The sequence below is a fragment of the Nymphaea colorata genome, chromosome 10 (assembly GCF_008831285.2).
Source record: "Nymphaea colorata isolate Beijing-Zhang1983 chromosome 10, ASM883128v2, whole genome shotgun sequence".
NCBI classification, from domain to species: Eukaryota; Viridiplantae; Streptophyta; class Magnoliopsida; order Nymphaeales; family Nymphaeaceae; genus Nymphaea; species Nymphaea colorata.
In genome coordinates, this window is record NC_045147.1 from 7757732 (window position 1) to 7775403 (window position 17672).

Sequence of the window (17672 nt, forward strand, 5' to 3'; positions counted from 1 at the left end):
TTGTTGCAAATGAGATTCTTTTCAAATAAAGCTGGAAAATAAGTTCTAAATGGACCTTTTATTAGCTGCAAAGATCATATCTACAAGAACAGCAGACTTCTACCAAACCACATCAAAGCAGATGATATTCACAAATCATAAATATAAAATGTTTTGAAAGCTTACCTGAGAGCTTGGGCCTGATGAAGCTTGAGTTACATCATCGGATTTCGTAAAGCATGGAGTGGAATTTCCCCTCTCACAAACAAAAGATTCATTATTAGACTTGGATGATGGACCAAAAGTTTCATCATTACAGGCATCCAACAATGCCCCATCATTTTCTTCATACACCCCATCATCTACTACTCTATATACTGATGAGAACCTGCTCTCTTCATCAAGCTCAAAACCTTCAGGAAAGTTAACACCCCTTTCCTATTTTAAAACCAGTAAACGCAACTATTAATCCAGGAAAACAATATTCAGACCAATCAAACCAAAACAAAAGCGCTTGATTTGGCAAAAGTGAAACCTCAGCTAAATGGATGTCTTGAGTTTGCTCCCCCTCAATTTCTCTAGCTATTCTCAGTGCTTCCTTTTCCAGCTCTTTCATTTGAGGACCCTTGTCAAGTTTTGTAGTATATATCTCCTCATCAAATGTGCTTTTCACTCCAAATAATGCTTCATTTGCTTCAAACTGATCCCAGTTTCTTTGTCACATACAAGCAATCTTTTATTACAGACTTGTCCCACAATAACACAAACCATACGAGACAAAAAATTATAGTACTTTTTCAGAAGTGACATAAGGACAAGTTATCCTAAAAATCATAGTGGAAGATGTACTGAATAACACTAGAACTTGTGGAAATTTATTCTCAAGAAAGCACAGCAGCAACATGAAAGTTGAAACAAGAAACACTTACCAGCTAGATAGTATATATCTAGGAATTAACATTAACAGGTCCTACCAGTCAATTTGTGAAGCAAGGAACATTCTTTGCTGTTTAGTCTATCCAAAACCAATCTATAGGATAGACAGATGGCAATCAACTACTAAGGAGTAACAACCCATCATTGATAGGTGAAAACTGAAAACTAACAGTTTACAAAGTCTTAAGTACACGGAAGCCATCTAGATTACAGATCAAGCTCAGCATTTACTGATCCTTCTGGAGTTTTGAATAGGAACCCATGGATTTAGGTATAGATAAATATATAGTGAATCAGTTAAGCAAAGTTGCTCTTCTGTGCATTTGACATTGAGAACATGGACTTTGATTCCTTTTCAGTGAACAATTTTCTTTGTCTAGCCTAACAACCACTCAAGCCTATGTTGCTTATTGTCTACCCCACTCCACCCCCAATAAAAATAAATAAAAAGGGGGGGCTCAGTTGGAACTTGGAAGTCATTGTTCATACAAATAACTCATAAGCCTCATCACTAATGAGATCATGAAAAGCATTGCCACAAAAATCACCATGATATTTATGAGCTAGGCGTCCTCTCAGGTAGTTATTGGTAAAGTTGTTTGTCTAGGGAAATTTTCAAAATTTGAGTGATACAAAAGAATTATGAAATTATGAGTATTCTGCCATTTTTCTTACCGAAATATCGATAAAAATTCAGAATAGGTTTTAGACTTTCAAAATAAACAAAAGTTTCTTAAAATATGGATGAAAAGCTTTTTTCCTGAAAAAAGACCAATCTATTGAATATTATCTTGACAGTCTTATCCCTTTTTTTGCAATATTTTGAAAATATCAGGATGTTTTCATGATAAAAGTTTGCCACTCCATTTTGGCGGCAATATTATGATATTGTCAGATTGCCAGTATCAGTGACAATGAAGAAAACTACACGATAAAAAGAAAAGATAAGTGAAAGATGACATTGTGTTGAAAAGAACAAGCAAGAAAAATTATCACTTAGAAATACGCAGTAAAGTCTATGCTCACCTATTCCAGGTATTCTGGAAGATGTTTTCCAGTTCTGGATATTGGGGAATGCTTTCATCAGGAACCCAGGGCTCAAGCTTTCTCTCAACCTCAACATGATGAGATTGAGATATCAAAGAGTCAATCATAATGTCTTGCTGTTTTTCATGTGCATGACCATTCACAACACCATTGGCTGTCAAGGGGACATCCTGCAATTAACGGAACAGCATTACTCATCAATCAATCTGGATTAAAAAAAAATTCAAATGGTCCTGCAGCTTTCCTCTAATTAGCAAAACAACATTGCCAATGCTTCAAATTAGAACTGGATAACCAAACACAGACACCTTTCATTAAAGTCAGTAGGCAGAAATATAATAGAGTAAAGTGCCATGAATAGAATCCCTCTGATCAGAAACTTCTATATATATCGGATTAGGTAGAGAGAAAACATAAAGAGAAACCTTAGCTATAACTTGCACAAGTTCCTTGGATGGGATAATCATCGTCTTTGAGGAGGGCTTATTGGCAAAATCAGACAAAGGTTTCTGGCCTTTTAAGAAAGCATCCTTAGTTAGCCGAGCCATTTTCAGAACAATGCCTGTAAAAAAGCAGCAAGTTGATTAAATCCAAGAAAAACAAGAAAAAACTTAATATGAAAAGAAATAGAAGCAAAGGTCATGGAAAAGAATAGCTGAATAGCCATTCAATTTAGGAGGAAAGCATTTCATTTGAACAACTGAAGATCTACAAAGCATATTGAGACCACAGCATGTCAAACTTACCGATCTCTTTTTCAGCACTTGTTGCATGAAAAACTCCAGTGAATATGGATCCATTTTTAACCTGGACTTCAACTGTCTGGCCAATAAGGCTTGTTGTTAGGAACAATATCCGATCTCGTGAAGGGCTTTCATATCCTCCAACTTTGTTTTCATTCGCAACATCTGTCACACAACCCGTTAGAAAAATACAAAGACTTACTGCAAACTTGCCAACTTACACGTCAAACTCATCAGTCATCAAACACTTCATGACTGATTTTTCATAAGACTGGCAGGTATAGAGAAGCATCAGGCAACATCAAAATCCCCAAGTGTTGCCAGAAGTTCTTCTCAGCCTGACCTATCCATTTGACTAAGTTAATCTGATCACTATGATCAGTTTTTGCCTAGAGGCAAAACCATGTTAAGAGGTAGAAAGTGAGCTGAGGAAATTACTAGAACCTGTAACACCAAAACTGTTCGTACGAAATTTGGCTGCTTGTAGCTTATTATCCAGACTGTTTCCCATCTCCCTATCCAGCTTCTTGCGCCCAAATCCATTAGACGACCTTGGGTGCAGTGGCCCTTGCTGGCTCATTCTCAGGACAGAAGCTTACTGAGACATTCCAAAGACATCTTAGAATTAACATGTTTAATGCTACAATGAGAATAACAAAACAAGATGAACAAACACATCAGCACACTCTGAAAAGCAACATGGAAAAACAGTAACAAATTTTAAACTTCAAATAGTAATGCCATATAGTTAGAAACAGGGTTAGTGCCAGACCCACTTTTCCCTTGTTGATGATACATGAAAAAAACTAGCACATATGGTCCACCTGTTTTCACTTAGAAGTTTCCATTTGATAGCTTTAAGGTTTTACCCAGTGTTGTACGATACGGGGCCGTATCGTATGATACGTATCATCTCTTTTACAAAATACGATACGATACACCCCTATTTACGATACAGGGGGTGTATCGTGCTTGTATCTTATGATACGTAAAATACATGCCCCATATCGTACGATACAGGCCCCCGTATTGTACGATACGCCTCATATCGTACGATACGGGTTGATTTCAAAAAAGGGAGGCTGGAACCCCCCTTTCTCGAGTTTTTTTTTTTTTATAAAAACCCGACCCTTCTTCATTTTTAACCTAGAAATTGTGTTGTCGTGGAGGGAAATCATCAATTTTCAAAATAAAATCATCGATTAAACCATGGATTTGTGCATGGGTGGCTGATTCCCGTTGGAAGGAAAGAGGGTTTTTTAAATCGTGAAGATGAAAATGAAGAAGAAGATGGAGATGATGATGAAAATGAATATGATGAAGATTATGAATAAGAGTCGAGGGTGTTTTCATTTTATATGTATTGAGACTTATGGACCTTATGACTTATGAATCTATGTGTTTTTTATGAAGAACATATTATTCTTGATTTTTACTGATTTTTTTGATTTTTTTGATTTTTTTTCTGATTTATTAGAAAAAACGATACGATTATGATACGTTACGATATTTTACGATACGGCGTATCTTAAAGTCAGACTGATACGGCTTACGATACGCTTTTTACAACATTGTTTACCTCTTATCCACCCTCTTATAAGCAGCTTGCATAAGCAGGAGTATGCATATATTGTTCAAGACCAAGCTTTGCCAGTCAGGCTGCCTTCTACAGTAGGTTCAAGCTTGCTCTAGGAGCTTCAATGACACTCTAAAAATTGCAGATTATTAAAGCAATGATGTAGCTGTGCAATATAACCCCTATCAACTGGGTCAGACATGTTCAGCATGATAACATAATGTGACAAATTTGGAAATATAAGTGTAATATTAAAAATTCCACAAAAAATAAAAACCAGTAAAACATGAAATAATCACAGGGAAAAATGACTCTCTAAGAGAAAAGATGAATTCTATAAACATTAAAGAAAATAACAAATATATGTTACCTACAACATGCACGCGTTCACTTGAAATAATCAAATTGATCACTTCAATTATGAACACTTCAATTACGAAGTACTGATTTACTCATAATACTTAAATGTGTATTAAAAACTTTTTATTATCTACAGCCTATTCCTTGGGGTCTTTAAGCAACTTAAATCACAAAATTAGATCTTTTCATTTTTTTAATTTTAACAGAAAACATAGGATTTTATAAGAAAAAAATCTGTTTTTATTGCATGAAATCAGCCATAAATTTTATCTTTTCTACTTTAGATGTGTGAAAATGACTTTCAGGTCAAACAAAAAATTTCATCTTAAGAAATTTTTGGAACTTTAAATTTAAAAACAAAAAAAAAAAACTTGGATGCTTCTTTATGTTTTCAAGGTATAACATAAGTTACACCCTGTATTAGAAGGTACACCTAATACGGTACAGCTATGCTGCCTGAAACTAGTATGATTCTCCTTCCAGTTACGACAGATAATATACCATGCATAGCCACAAACATTGTTCTCGATTCTTAACGGTGAGATTTTACCAGGTATTTTTGGCAATGTTGCTTTCCACTGGAAAATCTCAGCAATTTTTTTTAAATTCGAAAAACATTAAAAATTGCATAAGACTTTATAATAAATGAGAAACTAATAAGAAGACATAAAAATAACTAGATTAAATAATAAAAATAATGTCGTAGTAATGATAAAAATGACAGTAAATGATTTAATCTAACGTTAAACAATGACATCTTTTTAACCCACTTTGCTTCTTTAAGAAAGTTAAAACTTAAAAGAAATATAAGCTGTTATAAGTTGTTTCTGTACGATTTTCAATTTTTTAGAAGTTGGAGTCTGTTTCTGTAATGTAAGCAAAATATAATTAAGTTAAAGAAACTTTATAAGGACTTCCAAAAAAATTATAGGTGTAAGGGTCGACCTTTTATACAAATCCTGAAAACCCACTCTTTTTCTCTCTCCCTCCCCTTCCCTCTCCTGTTGCCGCAGGCAGAGGATGAAGAGTTGGAAGACACTCAAGTCCGTTATTTTTTTTTCTAACGAAAGATAGATGTTCTATTTTAAAGTAACTTACCCATGTTAAGAAGACGTGAAAAAAAAAATGTCAAAACGTGATAAATATGCGAGACATTCATTTTTCACATTTCTCCCAAAAAAATGCATCTTTTTTGTGTTTTATTATTTTTAATGATTTTTTCATTAATATCACGATATGTTCAAAAATATCGCAATATTTGTGGCTACTATCATACAACACACAAAATTGTATTAAAGTAAGAAAAGACAAAAGAATAAAATAAGCAGTTTAACATCGAAGCCAAGGACAGTGTGGAAAGGATCAAAAGTAGTTTTCTCACACTAGGCAATTCCACCATGTCAAGGGGACAAGCCATTCTGGTCATGTCTCCCTACTAATACACGTAGACAAATGAATCCATGCTTTGAAATTACTTTCACAAAATTTAGTAGTTTCATTTTCTACGGTTTTCAACCTTTTTTCAGTAAGATGCTACAAAAATCCTTTTCCTGTTGAGGAAACAAAATTATCTCGTCATGTGCAACATAAAGGAAAAGAACAGGACTGCAAGTCCACTGCATATTGCAAATTGGTCCATCCACTTTAATACCCTTCAATATCTAGACAAAGTCCTAAAGTGGTTTTCTAGATAGAAAAGATAAAAATTTTGCATAAAAAGCTTGAAACGGCTTTTGATATAGAGAGTTTAGAGAGTTCAAGATGACAAATTCATTTCAAGGGTATAGACTATGCAAATCATATACTTACAAATGACATGCCCAGGTTGTATCCTATCCTACATTTTGGGAGAAAACCAGTGGATACCCATTCCTTACAAGTGCTCCCTTGTGTGTGGATGTCATCTACCATACACTGGAATGCTAAGCAAACCAAGTACACAAGACAGAGAGCAACTTAAAAATCTCACCTAATATTCATCCATTGAGATATGAATTATGAAGATAGATCACATGATTCACACCATCATTTCCAGATTGATTTGGTGTTTGTCCACAATCCTAGGCTAACCCTAAGTTGACTCACGGTCTTGCTACCCAATTACCATCTTCAGTTTTCCTGCTACCTACCTGTTTACCATTTTATTTCAAACTCTCAAAACTCAAAAAGCATTCAGCTTATGTATCAAACAATACCAATACAATTCAACTCTCACGACAAAAATCTATAGAATACAAAATTAGGCATATCTTTCATGCTCATCATGCAAGCCTCTCCTAGGATGTGCCTAACACTGCAAGGACTCATCTGTTAACCACCAAAGAATAAACTACATATCTTCCTACCTTAATAACTTTTTCCCAGGCTGTTTCACTTAATTACTGACCCTCATATGGACACAGACCAGGATACGGTTATGCAACCATTCTTAAGAAGTTCCAAACAGGACTTCAAAGCAAAGAGTTGTGGAAAATGGAAGCCTCACAAATAAAGCACCATGCCTAGCCCCAGCAAAACACACCCTTCATTTTCCAACTTAGTTCCCTTCAGGTGTCTCTCTGTGATTTAGGCACAGACAGTCGGATTCTGGATAAGTTCGCGTAAGAGGTCGTGTAGTACCCCTGACGAATGAATTGAAGGCTTTTGAAGAGGGTCTCAGATGAGTCTACAGCAGTAAGTGGCGCAGAAAAGGGAGGCGGAGGGGGTGTGGGAGTGGACTAGGTGAATCAATACAACAAACAGTTGGGGTATGGCTTAGATTTGGGCTTGGGTAGTTGGGAAAACGATGATCGGTGTAGGCTGCGATGCTCAGATAGGTTTGGGTTTTTGAGCGCAGCTAGGAGGTGGGATGAATTAAAAGGAGATCGATGGCATTACTGGAAAACGGCTGGGATCGCCATATTCGGGCGAAAGGGCGAATTCGTTCAAAATTAGGGGAAATGCCTAAATTGGATAGTTCTTCTCTCCTTGATGGTTTGGGTCAGTAGATTAGACGCTGGCAAATCAGATTCTGCAGTCGACTGGGAAATCCAACCGCAATCCTATGGGCCTTGGCTGAAAAATCAAAGATGAGGTGTATCGGTGGAGACGGAAAAGAGAAAACAAGACCTACCTGGAACTTGATCCCTGATGGTGGAGGGGAACGTCGGGCAGCGTATCCTCTCGTCGGCAGAAAACGGCCACCTGTCCGTCGGTTGTCACTGAGGTGGCTGCTGCTCGCCGAAAGTCGTCACCACAAACCTGAACCAAGTGATATGAGGTGTGCGTGGGAGAGAGGGGGAGTCGCAGCTGCGGGGGTCAGAGGGAGACGGACAGACAGCAAACCAGAGAGACAGGGCGCTTCGAATGCGTTCCTTCTCACTGCGAGGAATGGGTTGAGTTTTTATACCAACGTTCGCATTGACTGCATGGAAAATGGAACAGGCTGTGCTGTTCCGCCGCGTTCCAGCGATTTCAAACGACCACTAATGGAATGGTCCACCTGAGCGTAGCCATGGATGTTAATATCTTATCGTGATATGTCCAATAGATTGACAGTATATGTACACCAGAACCCCATACCAACTGTTATTGAGAAACCTAAGCAGTTGCAGAAGTTATCATTATTTACGAGCCAAGAAGTAAACTTATGCAACCATGTGACACAAGGCTCTTTTAAACGACAAACGCAAAAGGAAGCAGGAGAAGGAAAGATACGGAGGTAAAGAACACTCTCCAATTTTCTGCAGGCAAATAAGGGTGTAAATTGATCATTCAATCCGGTATGCACCACATATCCACGTCGAGGACGATAACAACGACGTGCGAGAGGTTTTCACGACCGCGTAGACGGAGAAGTCGTTTTGGAACAAGGAAAAGAGGACCGCCTGGCGCCAATATGAAAAGATCGCCGGTGAGAGAAATTTTGATTTCCATTGTGGGAAAGGTTCCACCCTGGAAGGGACCGATCTCTCTTTCCAACCAACCCCAACAAATTTCCAGAGAGGAATACAAAACCAGGAGGCGAAAAGGAGAGGAATACCTTGGGACAGCCCGCGCCGGAGGGAAAGCTGCTCCGGTGAGAGTGGTCGCAGAGGGACGGCGAGATGGAGGACTCCGGACTCTCCCTGGGTACTAGGGCTTCCCTCTCTCTCTCTTCCTCTCTCTCTCTCTCTCTCTCTCGGGCGTAAAGGCCCCGGCAGGAAGGTCTTGATCATGACTCGGCTGAGCTGTTTTAGCGTCGAGCGGTACAGGATTTCCCGAGTCGAATAACCGATTCGATGAAGCGCCTCGAGTTCGAAACGGGCGCTGGCGTCAACTGAGTGGGATGGAGCGAGTCATTGGCTAGGGACGGTCAACGGATCGGACTTCCAGCAGACTGACTCATGTGGATCTTAGGTCCAATTCTGAAAAGGGTAAGGCTCAGCTGAACGGACCCAACCAACCATATCCAGTTCACGATTTAATTCAAATTTAGGCATTTGAAGTTTCTAACTCTTTTGGGCAAAGTAAAAGGTGCTTCTTGCTTTCAACGCCCAACCCCTCCCCAGCTTTTTTGTTTTACCACTAAGTTATTTATTTTTGTTTAGAGGGTGTTTGGCAACCAGAATACAAACATAGTGTTTTATAAATTTACCTCAATATTTACCTTAAACAGTTTCATGAATATGTTCAAAATATTTAAAGGCATTCATGGAATAATGGATTATTGTTTCTTTCCAAACTCCCCGTTGATTGTATAAGTGGAAATTTTGTTGTGCAATTGCAGTTCAGGTATTAGACTTTTAAGTTGCTTTTAAGGACAAAGGAACTATGTCAATGTGACCTATATGATCAAAACCTTAAAGGGTGTGTTTGATAGTCTTGGATCCCATATTTGAGGTTGATTTAAGATCCTTCTCATGTACAAGTTACAATGCAAACAAATATGAATTTTTACTATTATGTGCAAAAGATTATTTCTGATCCTTAGTTTATGTTCAACAGTTCAGATTTGACATTGGATGGGAGAAATGTTTAACCTTAAATCTCAAGATCTATGATTTCCAATTATCTCAAATCACTTTGATACATTTATAACCAATATGAATCTAACTTGTTGGCCCTTAGTTTCACTGATGAAATGGATGTTCGCACATCTATTTCTAACTCATAAAAATCCCCTCGAATTGCTAATTTCTGCATCAACTCATGACATATAACTGAGATCTTGCAAGGTTCTACGAAAAGAAGCAAGGTTCTATGGAATGATGGTTCCTTCTTGGAAGCAAAAGGCGACCATCGATGACAGTAAGAGCTAACCATGTCACGACTGCTCTTTGTTGCTTGGCTATAAAGAGCACAGGCTGGGTTGGGCTTTAATCAGGCTGGATCCAGGAGCAAAGCTAGGATTTTTGTTAGGGGCGGGCCAAAGATCCAACGAAATATATTATATTTATATATATAATATAATATTATATATATGTATAATAACAGTTTGTAACATTAGCACAAAGCGCGATCTGTTCTTAGCAGATAAGGTACTCTAATTCTATTACAGTAATGTAAGTGTGAACATTGAGCATAAAATGGACTAACAAATATTACAACTCAAAATATAACAAACAAATACATCTATAAACTCAAAAACCAAAAAAATAATTGTTACTTACCTAAAACAAGTAGTTTTATATTTTTTCCATGTAACACAATCAGTCTTTGCCTCTTTTTTTATTGAAAATTGTTACATATCATCATTCATTCACATGCATAAAGGAACATGAAATTTAAACACTAAAACCCTGAAATTTAAAATAGACAATAAGATTTAAATATATCGAAGTAATCGAACTCGAAACATATCAAAAAACTAAAGGGACCAGAGTCCTATATGTTCAACAGATCAGATCTAGAGGATGCAAGATTGCATTCTACATACATTTTCTTCATTACCAGCAGACTATCAACTATGTCCGGGTTTCTTCTCTTGAATCATATGAATTAAAGCTTTAAAAGTGCGCCAAAACAAGGTTGAATTGGCAATTAGGTTTATTAACTATAACATGCACCTTTTTTCCAAAATCAAAGCGGGGTTAAGGCCCCTTCCAGCCCTCCTTTATTCAGCCTCTGGATAACACTCCTAAACAACTTAATTAGTTTTATGACATGGTAACAATAACTTTTGCTTACAAAAGTGTGGGAGGCAGGTTATTAAGGTTGTTTATGAAAATCAGGGGTTCTCAAAATTGAGTTTTAATCTACCCAGTTTTAATGTTATCTAAATGCACATGAAATGATTGGTTGAAGGCAAAACTAAGTTTTGCTTCCAAAACCTGGTTTTAAACTATGTTCAAAGTCATTCAACTACTATAAGAATTAAGAACTCATCCGTCCTCGTATGATGATCGCATACATGAATATCTTAATTGTATATACCCAAATAAAACTAAAAATGAACGGAGAAATAGATCAAAACAAGCAAAACAATTTTATCCGCAACTATGACAAAAAGCGAGTAGGCAACAAGGCATTACCCAGTTTTGCTTACTCCCTACGTTGTGGGCCAGGGAGGGAGGGAGCAAGCGATAGAGAGATGGCGGGGCCTGCGACCTGTGATGTGGGCCAAGGAAGGGCAGGAGCAAGCAAGAGAGAGGGTGGGGCCGGCAATGACCTGCATGTGGACCAGAGATGCCGAGACAGGGCAAGGGAGAGAGGGCGGCTCTCGCTGTGGTTCAAAGAGGAAGGGAGCGAGCAAGAGAGACTCATAAAGGACGCGAGAGAGAGGGGTGGCCGGCGAGGGTGGGTAGGGCCAGAGAGAGGGTGCGAGAGAGAGGGTACGGCGAGACGAGAGGGCTAGAGAGAAAGGGCGCGAGAGAGAGGGTACGGCGAGACGAGAGGGCTAGAGAGAAAGGGCGCGAGGGAGAGGCTGGGGCGAGACGAGAGGGCTACAGAGAAAGGGCGCGAGGGAGAGGGTAGGGCGAGACGAGAGGGCTAGAGAGAAAGGGCCCGAGGGAGAGGGTAGGGCGAGATGAGAGGGAGACGATAGGGCCAGGAGAAAGGGCGCTAGGGAGAGGGCGCTAAGGAGAGGGTAGGGCCAGGCCAAAGAGAGGGCGCTAGGGAGAGGGTAGGGCCAGGCAAGAGAGAGGGTGATGCCAAACTAACATTTTTTGATTTTTTAAATGTATTTTTTTTTGCCGTGGGTTGGGGTAGGGCCATGGCCCAGGCGTGCCCTCCCCTCCCTCCGCCACTGGCTGGATCATGATCAGCCTAATATCCAACTGATAGCAGCAAGTTGGCCAGGCGGCGGTTAGGTGTTGGGTCCTTCAAATTGTTCAAAGTTGTGTTTATGCAACCCTACCACTAGTCCATGGCTCTATACAAGCGATTGTGCACCATATGTAGCATCCGAACATTTAACTGTTTTGTTTGATACATTAAACATGTAAGTAGGTTAATTATTTGTATACATGTTTCTGACTTTCAGAAAAAACTTATGTCATACATAGACTAGAGAAAAAAAAATGAAAGCACTTTCACCAATGCATGAAATTGCATCGATAAGGATTAATAGTGATGTTTAAGAAACATCAGTTAAAATATTACTAATGTCTGATATTGTCATGGGCCGACTCTTTTGGACCGTGCGGCGCGACAAACTCTCGCCAATAAGCTGCAAGCCTTCGCCTTGTTCAAGTGGGCGCAGATCACTTGAACGCCTTTTGAAAACTCAAGACACAAAATATACAAAGAGTGTGAAAAAAAACTCACAATATATTCATTTAAATAATTGAGTATATCACGAGGGAAAGCAAGTAAGCTTTTACACTTATACTTACAAAGTATGGTCGAAGTCGCTTACAGAATTCCCATGCCGATAATCCAAAACAAGGAATCTCAATCTTACACTTGAGACCAGTTTTGGGAGGGTGCTCCGACACAAGTGAACATTTGAGCTTACAGCAAGACTCAACATAAGCAAAACAAATACAACAAAAGCAAAGGACGACTTTACAGACACGACACAAGGGAACAGACTCTCCCCTTCAAATCAAGCGTCGTCCTCGGCGCTAGCAGCTTCGTGGTAGATCCTGACTTCTTTTGGATAGCTTCGCTTCAAAAGAAAAACATACTCCCATGTTGGCTGATCTTCATCTACCCACTTGACCAAATATCGCTTCGATTCGTCAAGGTAGTTGACTTTGTGTCGAAGGATCTGGTCTAACTGTCGGTCGGTGGGCCTTCGGGTCGAAGGGGCTCGTTGCAAAATTGGCTCTCGTCGCGGCTGGCTTCTCTCTGGGTCTTCATCGTCGGCATAGAAGGGCTTAAGGTTGTAGGCATGAAACACATAATGCACCTTGAAGTCTGGCGGTAGGTCTAACTTGTATGGTAGTTTGCCAATCCTCTTGACCACCGTAAATGGCCCTTCATATTTCCATATCAGTGCTCGGTGTTGTCCACGGAAGATACCCGAGCGGTCTGGGTATAGTTTGACAAGAACTTGGTGTCTCACTCGAAACTCGGCAGGTCTCTGATTCTTGTCAGCCCATTTCTTCATCTTTTTGGCGACCTTGTGTAAGAACACCATAGCAACCTCTGTCTGTTCTTGTCAGTCCCTAATGAACTGGTAGGCGAAGCTGGGTCTCCCCTTCTCTTGGGCAGCAAGAGTGTGAGACATCAACGGTTGCTGTCCGGTGGGGGGTTGTGGCCTAAAGACTCGCTCTTCTGTAGGTTGTAACAAAATTTGGCAACATCAAACAACTTTACCCTATTTTTTCTTGTTGGCGCTGACAAAGTGCCGCAGGTACTGTTCTAACAAGGCATTGATGCGTTCGGTCTGACCGTCAGTCTGTGGGTGGAAGCTTGTGGAAAACAACAAGTCCAACCAAAACACTTCTTGCCAAAACTTGCATGTGAAGCGAACATCGCGATCGCTCACAATACTCTTTGGCATGCCCCAGTACTATATGATGTTTTTCACAAAGATCTCTGTCGTCTTCTCCGGTGGGCATACTTAGAAAACCTATCCACAACAACGAAGATAGAGCTTTGGCCATTAACTCTGGGTAGACTCACAATGAAGTCCATGGAGATGCTCTCCCACGGACGCTCCGAAACAGGAAGAGACTCGAGTAGGCCGGTAGACTTCTGGTTACTTCTCTTGTCCTACTGGCAGACAAGATAGGTCTTTACATACACCTCCACATTGTAGCGCATCTGGAGCCAATAATACTCCTGTTCGGGAAGGGTCAAAGTCCGTTCCTGGCCGGGATGGTCAACCCAAAGCGTATTGTGACACTCCATTGTTAGCTCCCACCGAAGATTACCCCACTTCGGCACGAAAATGCGTCCACCCTTGGTGAAGAGCAATTATTCTCGTAGCCAGAATCTTCGAGTCTTCCCCGCTTCAGCCAAGGCAACAAAGTGTTGGGCTGATGAGTCCTGCCACATTCCTTCATGAACCCGCTCGAGGAGCACACCCTCCAATTGGGCTTCGGAGGTCCCCGCTCGAGGAGCACACCCTCTAATTGGGCTTCAGAGGTCCCCGCTCGAGAGGCTGCAAGTTTTGCCTTTCGACTCAACGCATCCGCTACCACGTTGGTCTTACTAACCTTGTACTTCAAAGCGAAATCAAACTCTGCCAAGAATTTCTGCCAACGAGCCTGCTTCAGAGCTAACTTCTTCTGAGTCTTGAAGTAACTTGTGACCACATTATCTGTCTTGACGACAAACTCTGCCCCCAGTAGGTAATGCCTCCATATGCGCAAGCAATGCACCATGGCGGTCATTTCCTGTTCACGCACTGTGCACCGCTTCTCAAGGTTCTTTAGCTTTCGGCTCTCATAGGCGATCGGATGACCATCCTACATTATTACACCGCCGATGTCAAAATCTGAGGCGTCTATGTGTACTTCAAAGGCCTTTGATTGATCAGGCAATCTGAGAATACAAGGGCACGCTTCAAGCCTTCAAAGGCAACTTGGGCAGACTGAGTCCAAATCCAGAATCGATTTTTTTTTAGTAGGCCAGTGAGAGGCGCCGCTATCAATGAATACTCTGTGATGAACCGCCGATAGTAATTGGCCAACCCAAGAAAGGACCACAATTCAGGCACATTTGAGGGCAGCTTCCAGTCTTAGACAACTTTCATTTTCTTCAGGTCTATTCGCAGCTGACCATTTCCTATAATATGGTAGAGGAAATTGATCTCTCTTTGGCCAAAGAGGCACTTCTCCTTCTTCACATAGACATAGAGATCATTTTCTTTGATTATCTGGATCACCGTTCTCAAATGACCGATGTGCTCCTCTAGATTGCTGTTAAAGACCACAATGTCATCAAAGTAGACTACCACAAACTTGTCAAGGTAGGGGTAGAATATTTTGTTCATGAGAGTCATGAAAGTCGTGGGGGCATTCGTCAACCCGAATGGCATGACTAGGAACTCATATGCTCCATAGTGGGTGACACAAGTTGTCTTTGGTTCATCACCTTTTACGATCCTGACTTGCCAGTAGCCGGAACGAAGGTCTAGCTTCGAAAAGATCCTCGCCTTGACCAACTGGTCGAACAAGTCCGCAATCAAAGGCAACAGATACTTGTTCTTCACCGTCACTTTGTTCAAAGCTCGGTAATCCACACAAAGTCTCTTGGAGCCATCGTGCTTCATCTGGAACAATACAGGGGCTCCAAATGGTGCCTTAGAGGGGCGAATGATTCATGACTCAAGCATGTCATCAAGCTGCTTCCGCAACTCCTCAGTTCGGCCAGTCCCATTCTGTAGGGGACCATAGCTGGTGGCTTGGCTCCAAGAACCAAGTCAATCTTGTGGTCAACGTCACGCTTAGGAGGTAGGCGTTTGGGCAGCTCGGGGGGCATTACTCCCTCGAACTGCTTCAGTACAGGGGCTCGCCCTGGGGGAATGACTCACAGGTGAGCGTCATCTTCTTGTAAATGTATGACCACGAAGAATGTTTGCTCCCCATAACGCACACCCTTCTTCAGCTGCATTGCCGAAAATGTCAGCTGGGACTTGCTTCTGGCGGAGTGGCAGTGCACTGTATCTACACCCGTTAACATCAATGTATTGAACTTCAGCAACATCATCGCATTCTGGCCCCTAACAAACTCCATCCCAAGAATCATCTTGAAATCATCCAGGAGTACTACAGAGAAGTTGGTGACTCTCGTCCAGTCTTCAATATGAGTTGTTACACCATTTGCTTCTCCTAAGATGGGCATGGCTTAAGAGTTCACTGTTTTAAAAGTCCTCTCTTGCGGCATAGGCTTCAATCCCACTCGCTCCGCCTCCTCTCTTGAGACGAAGTTATGTGTTGCCCTCAGAGTCTACCATCGCAATAATAGGCATTCCATTCAAAGTGACATTTAGGTACATCAGCTCCTTGTTCACCATACTACTAGACAATGCGTGACTTTGGACAGCATTGATCGTCTGGGTGACACCCATCTGTGTTTGCCCTTCTTTGGTCTCGCCTTCGATGGCCCTCACAGCATTGGCCTGCCCAATAGGTCTCACACGTTTCGGGCATACGCGCACTTGGTGCTTTCCTCTGCTAACCCAATAAGTCACTTCTCTTGGTGGCCCAGTGTAGTCCTTGCGAAAGAAGAGTTTTCTCTCGGTTGGCTTATGAGACGACAATTCATTTCTGGTGTCTCGTTGTTCCTCCCTCTTACTGCCATGATCGGACTTCTTTGTAGACTTGAAGGTATCAGTGTAGCTTTTGCGTTGGGTGTCGGCCAAGTGCTCAGCTGCCACATATGCTTGCTCCAAAGTCTCTGAATTTGATCTCTCCACGTCGGCTTGGGCCCAAGATTGGAGCCTTGATATAATCTTTCAAGGCACTTGTCTGCTTCAGGTTCGCAACCAACCGATAAGCATGTCTTTCAGCATCCACAGACATAAAGTATCCTTTCAACTGCTTGCGAAAGTCGTCGAATGTACGAATCGTGCAGTCCCCATTCTCAATGTCAAACATTTTCCACATCCACCAAGCCACAACATCTCCCTCTAACAACATCACTGCGGTCTCGATCTTTAAGTCCTCTTCTACTACGTTCTGCAAGTCGAGGTAGTATTCTACTTGAAACAGAAAGTTGTCGATCGCCCTGACATCCCAACTACCACTGTACTTCGCCGGACGTTGAATGTTGACCCTACTGGTCATCTCTTGACTACTATTGGCTGAGTTAATACGTAGAAATCTCTGGTTTGAAGCTCAAAGTCCAGTGACTTCATCCTGTAGGGTCTTCACCAAGTTAGAGAGTGATCGGTTCATGGCCACTGACTCAGCCATCTGTTCCCGCATCAACTTCATCTCCTCCTTGAATCCCTCAAAGGTTTCGGCAGCAAAGCCAAGGGCTTCCTCATGGGTGGCCATATTTGCGACCAACCGATTCACCGTCTCCTCCAGGTTTTCCTGGTTATGGGTCGTCTCTTCTAGATGGGCCGGCTCTTTTCCTTTGGCACCTCGCAGATTGTATTGTGATGTCATGGTGTCTTCCTCAACAGCAGCAAGCCGACGTGAAGCTCTACACCAACTCTCCGATCGCTTCCCTAGATTAGCAGAATCTGGGCTCTGATACCAGTTGTCACGGGCCGACTCTTTCGGACCGTGCGGCTCGACAAACTCTCGCCAGTAAACCGCAAGCCTTCGCCTTGTTCAAGCGGGCACAGATCACTTGAACACCTTTTGCACAAAATACGCAAAGAGTATGGAAAGAAAACTCGCAATATATTCACTTAAACAGTTGAGTACATCATGAGGGAAAACAAGTAAGCTTTTACACTTTACTTACAAAGAATGGTCGAAGCCGCTTACAGAATTCCCATGCCGACCATCCAAAACAAGGAATCCTAATCTTACACTTGGGGCTGGTTTTGGAAAGGTGCTCCGACACAGGTGAACATTCGATCTTACACCAAGACTCAACATAAGCAAAGAAAATACAACAAAAGCAAAGGACGACTATACAGACACGACACAAGGGAACATATATTGTCTCCATAAAAAATTTTACCGACATTTGATACATTGTCCATAAAAAGTTTTACCGAT

The 17672-nt window shown here is 41.3% G+C and overlaps 1 protein-coding gene across 5 annotated transcripts in view; it reads right to left on the reverse strand.

The window, feature by feature from the left end:
• Positions 1-8823, reverse strand: part of LOC116262828 (polyadenylate-binding protein-interacting protein 3-like) — a 28511-nt gene extending 19688 nt beyond the window's left edge. For 3 of the 5 annotated variants that reach the window (XM_031642344.2, XM_031642343.2, XM_031642339.2), the window contains exons 1-8: positions 8663-8823; positions 7754-8122; positions 3150-3303; positions 2709-2870; positions 2388-2524; positions 1942-2132; positions 515-692; positions 166-417 (exon numbers count right to left, since the gene is read on the reverse strand). In XM_031642344.2, coding sequence (XP_031498204.1) covers positions 166-417; positions 515-692; positions 1942-2132; positions 2388-2524; positions 2709-2870; positions 3150-3285 — 1056 coding nt within the window. In that variant the 5' untranslated portion in view covers positions 3286-3303; positions 7754-8122; positions 8663-8823. The remainder of the gene's footprint in view (positions 1-165; positions 418-514; positions 693-1941; positions 2133-2387; positions 2525-2708; positions 2871-3149; positions 3304-7753; positions 8123-8662) is intronic. The other 2 variants (XM_031642341.2, XM_031642342.2) reach the window with 2 other exon arrangements.
• Positions 8824-17672: the final 8849 nt, after the last annotated feature.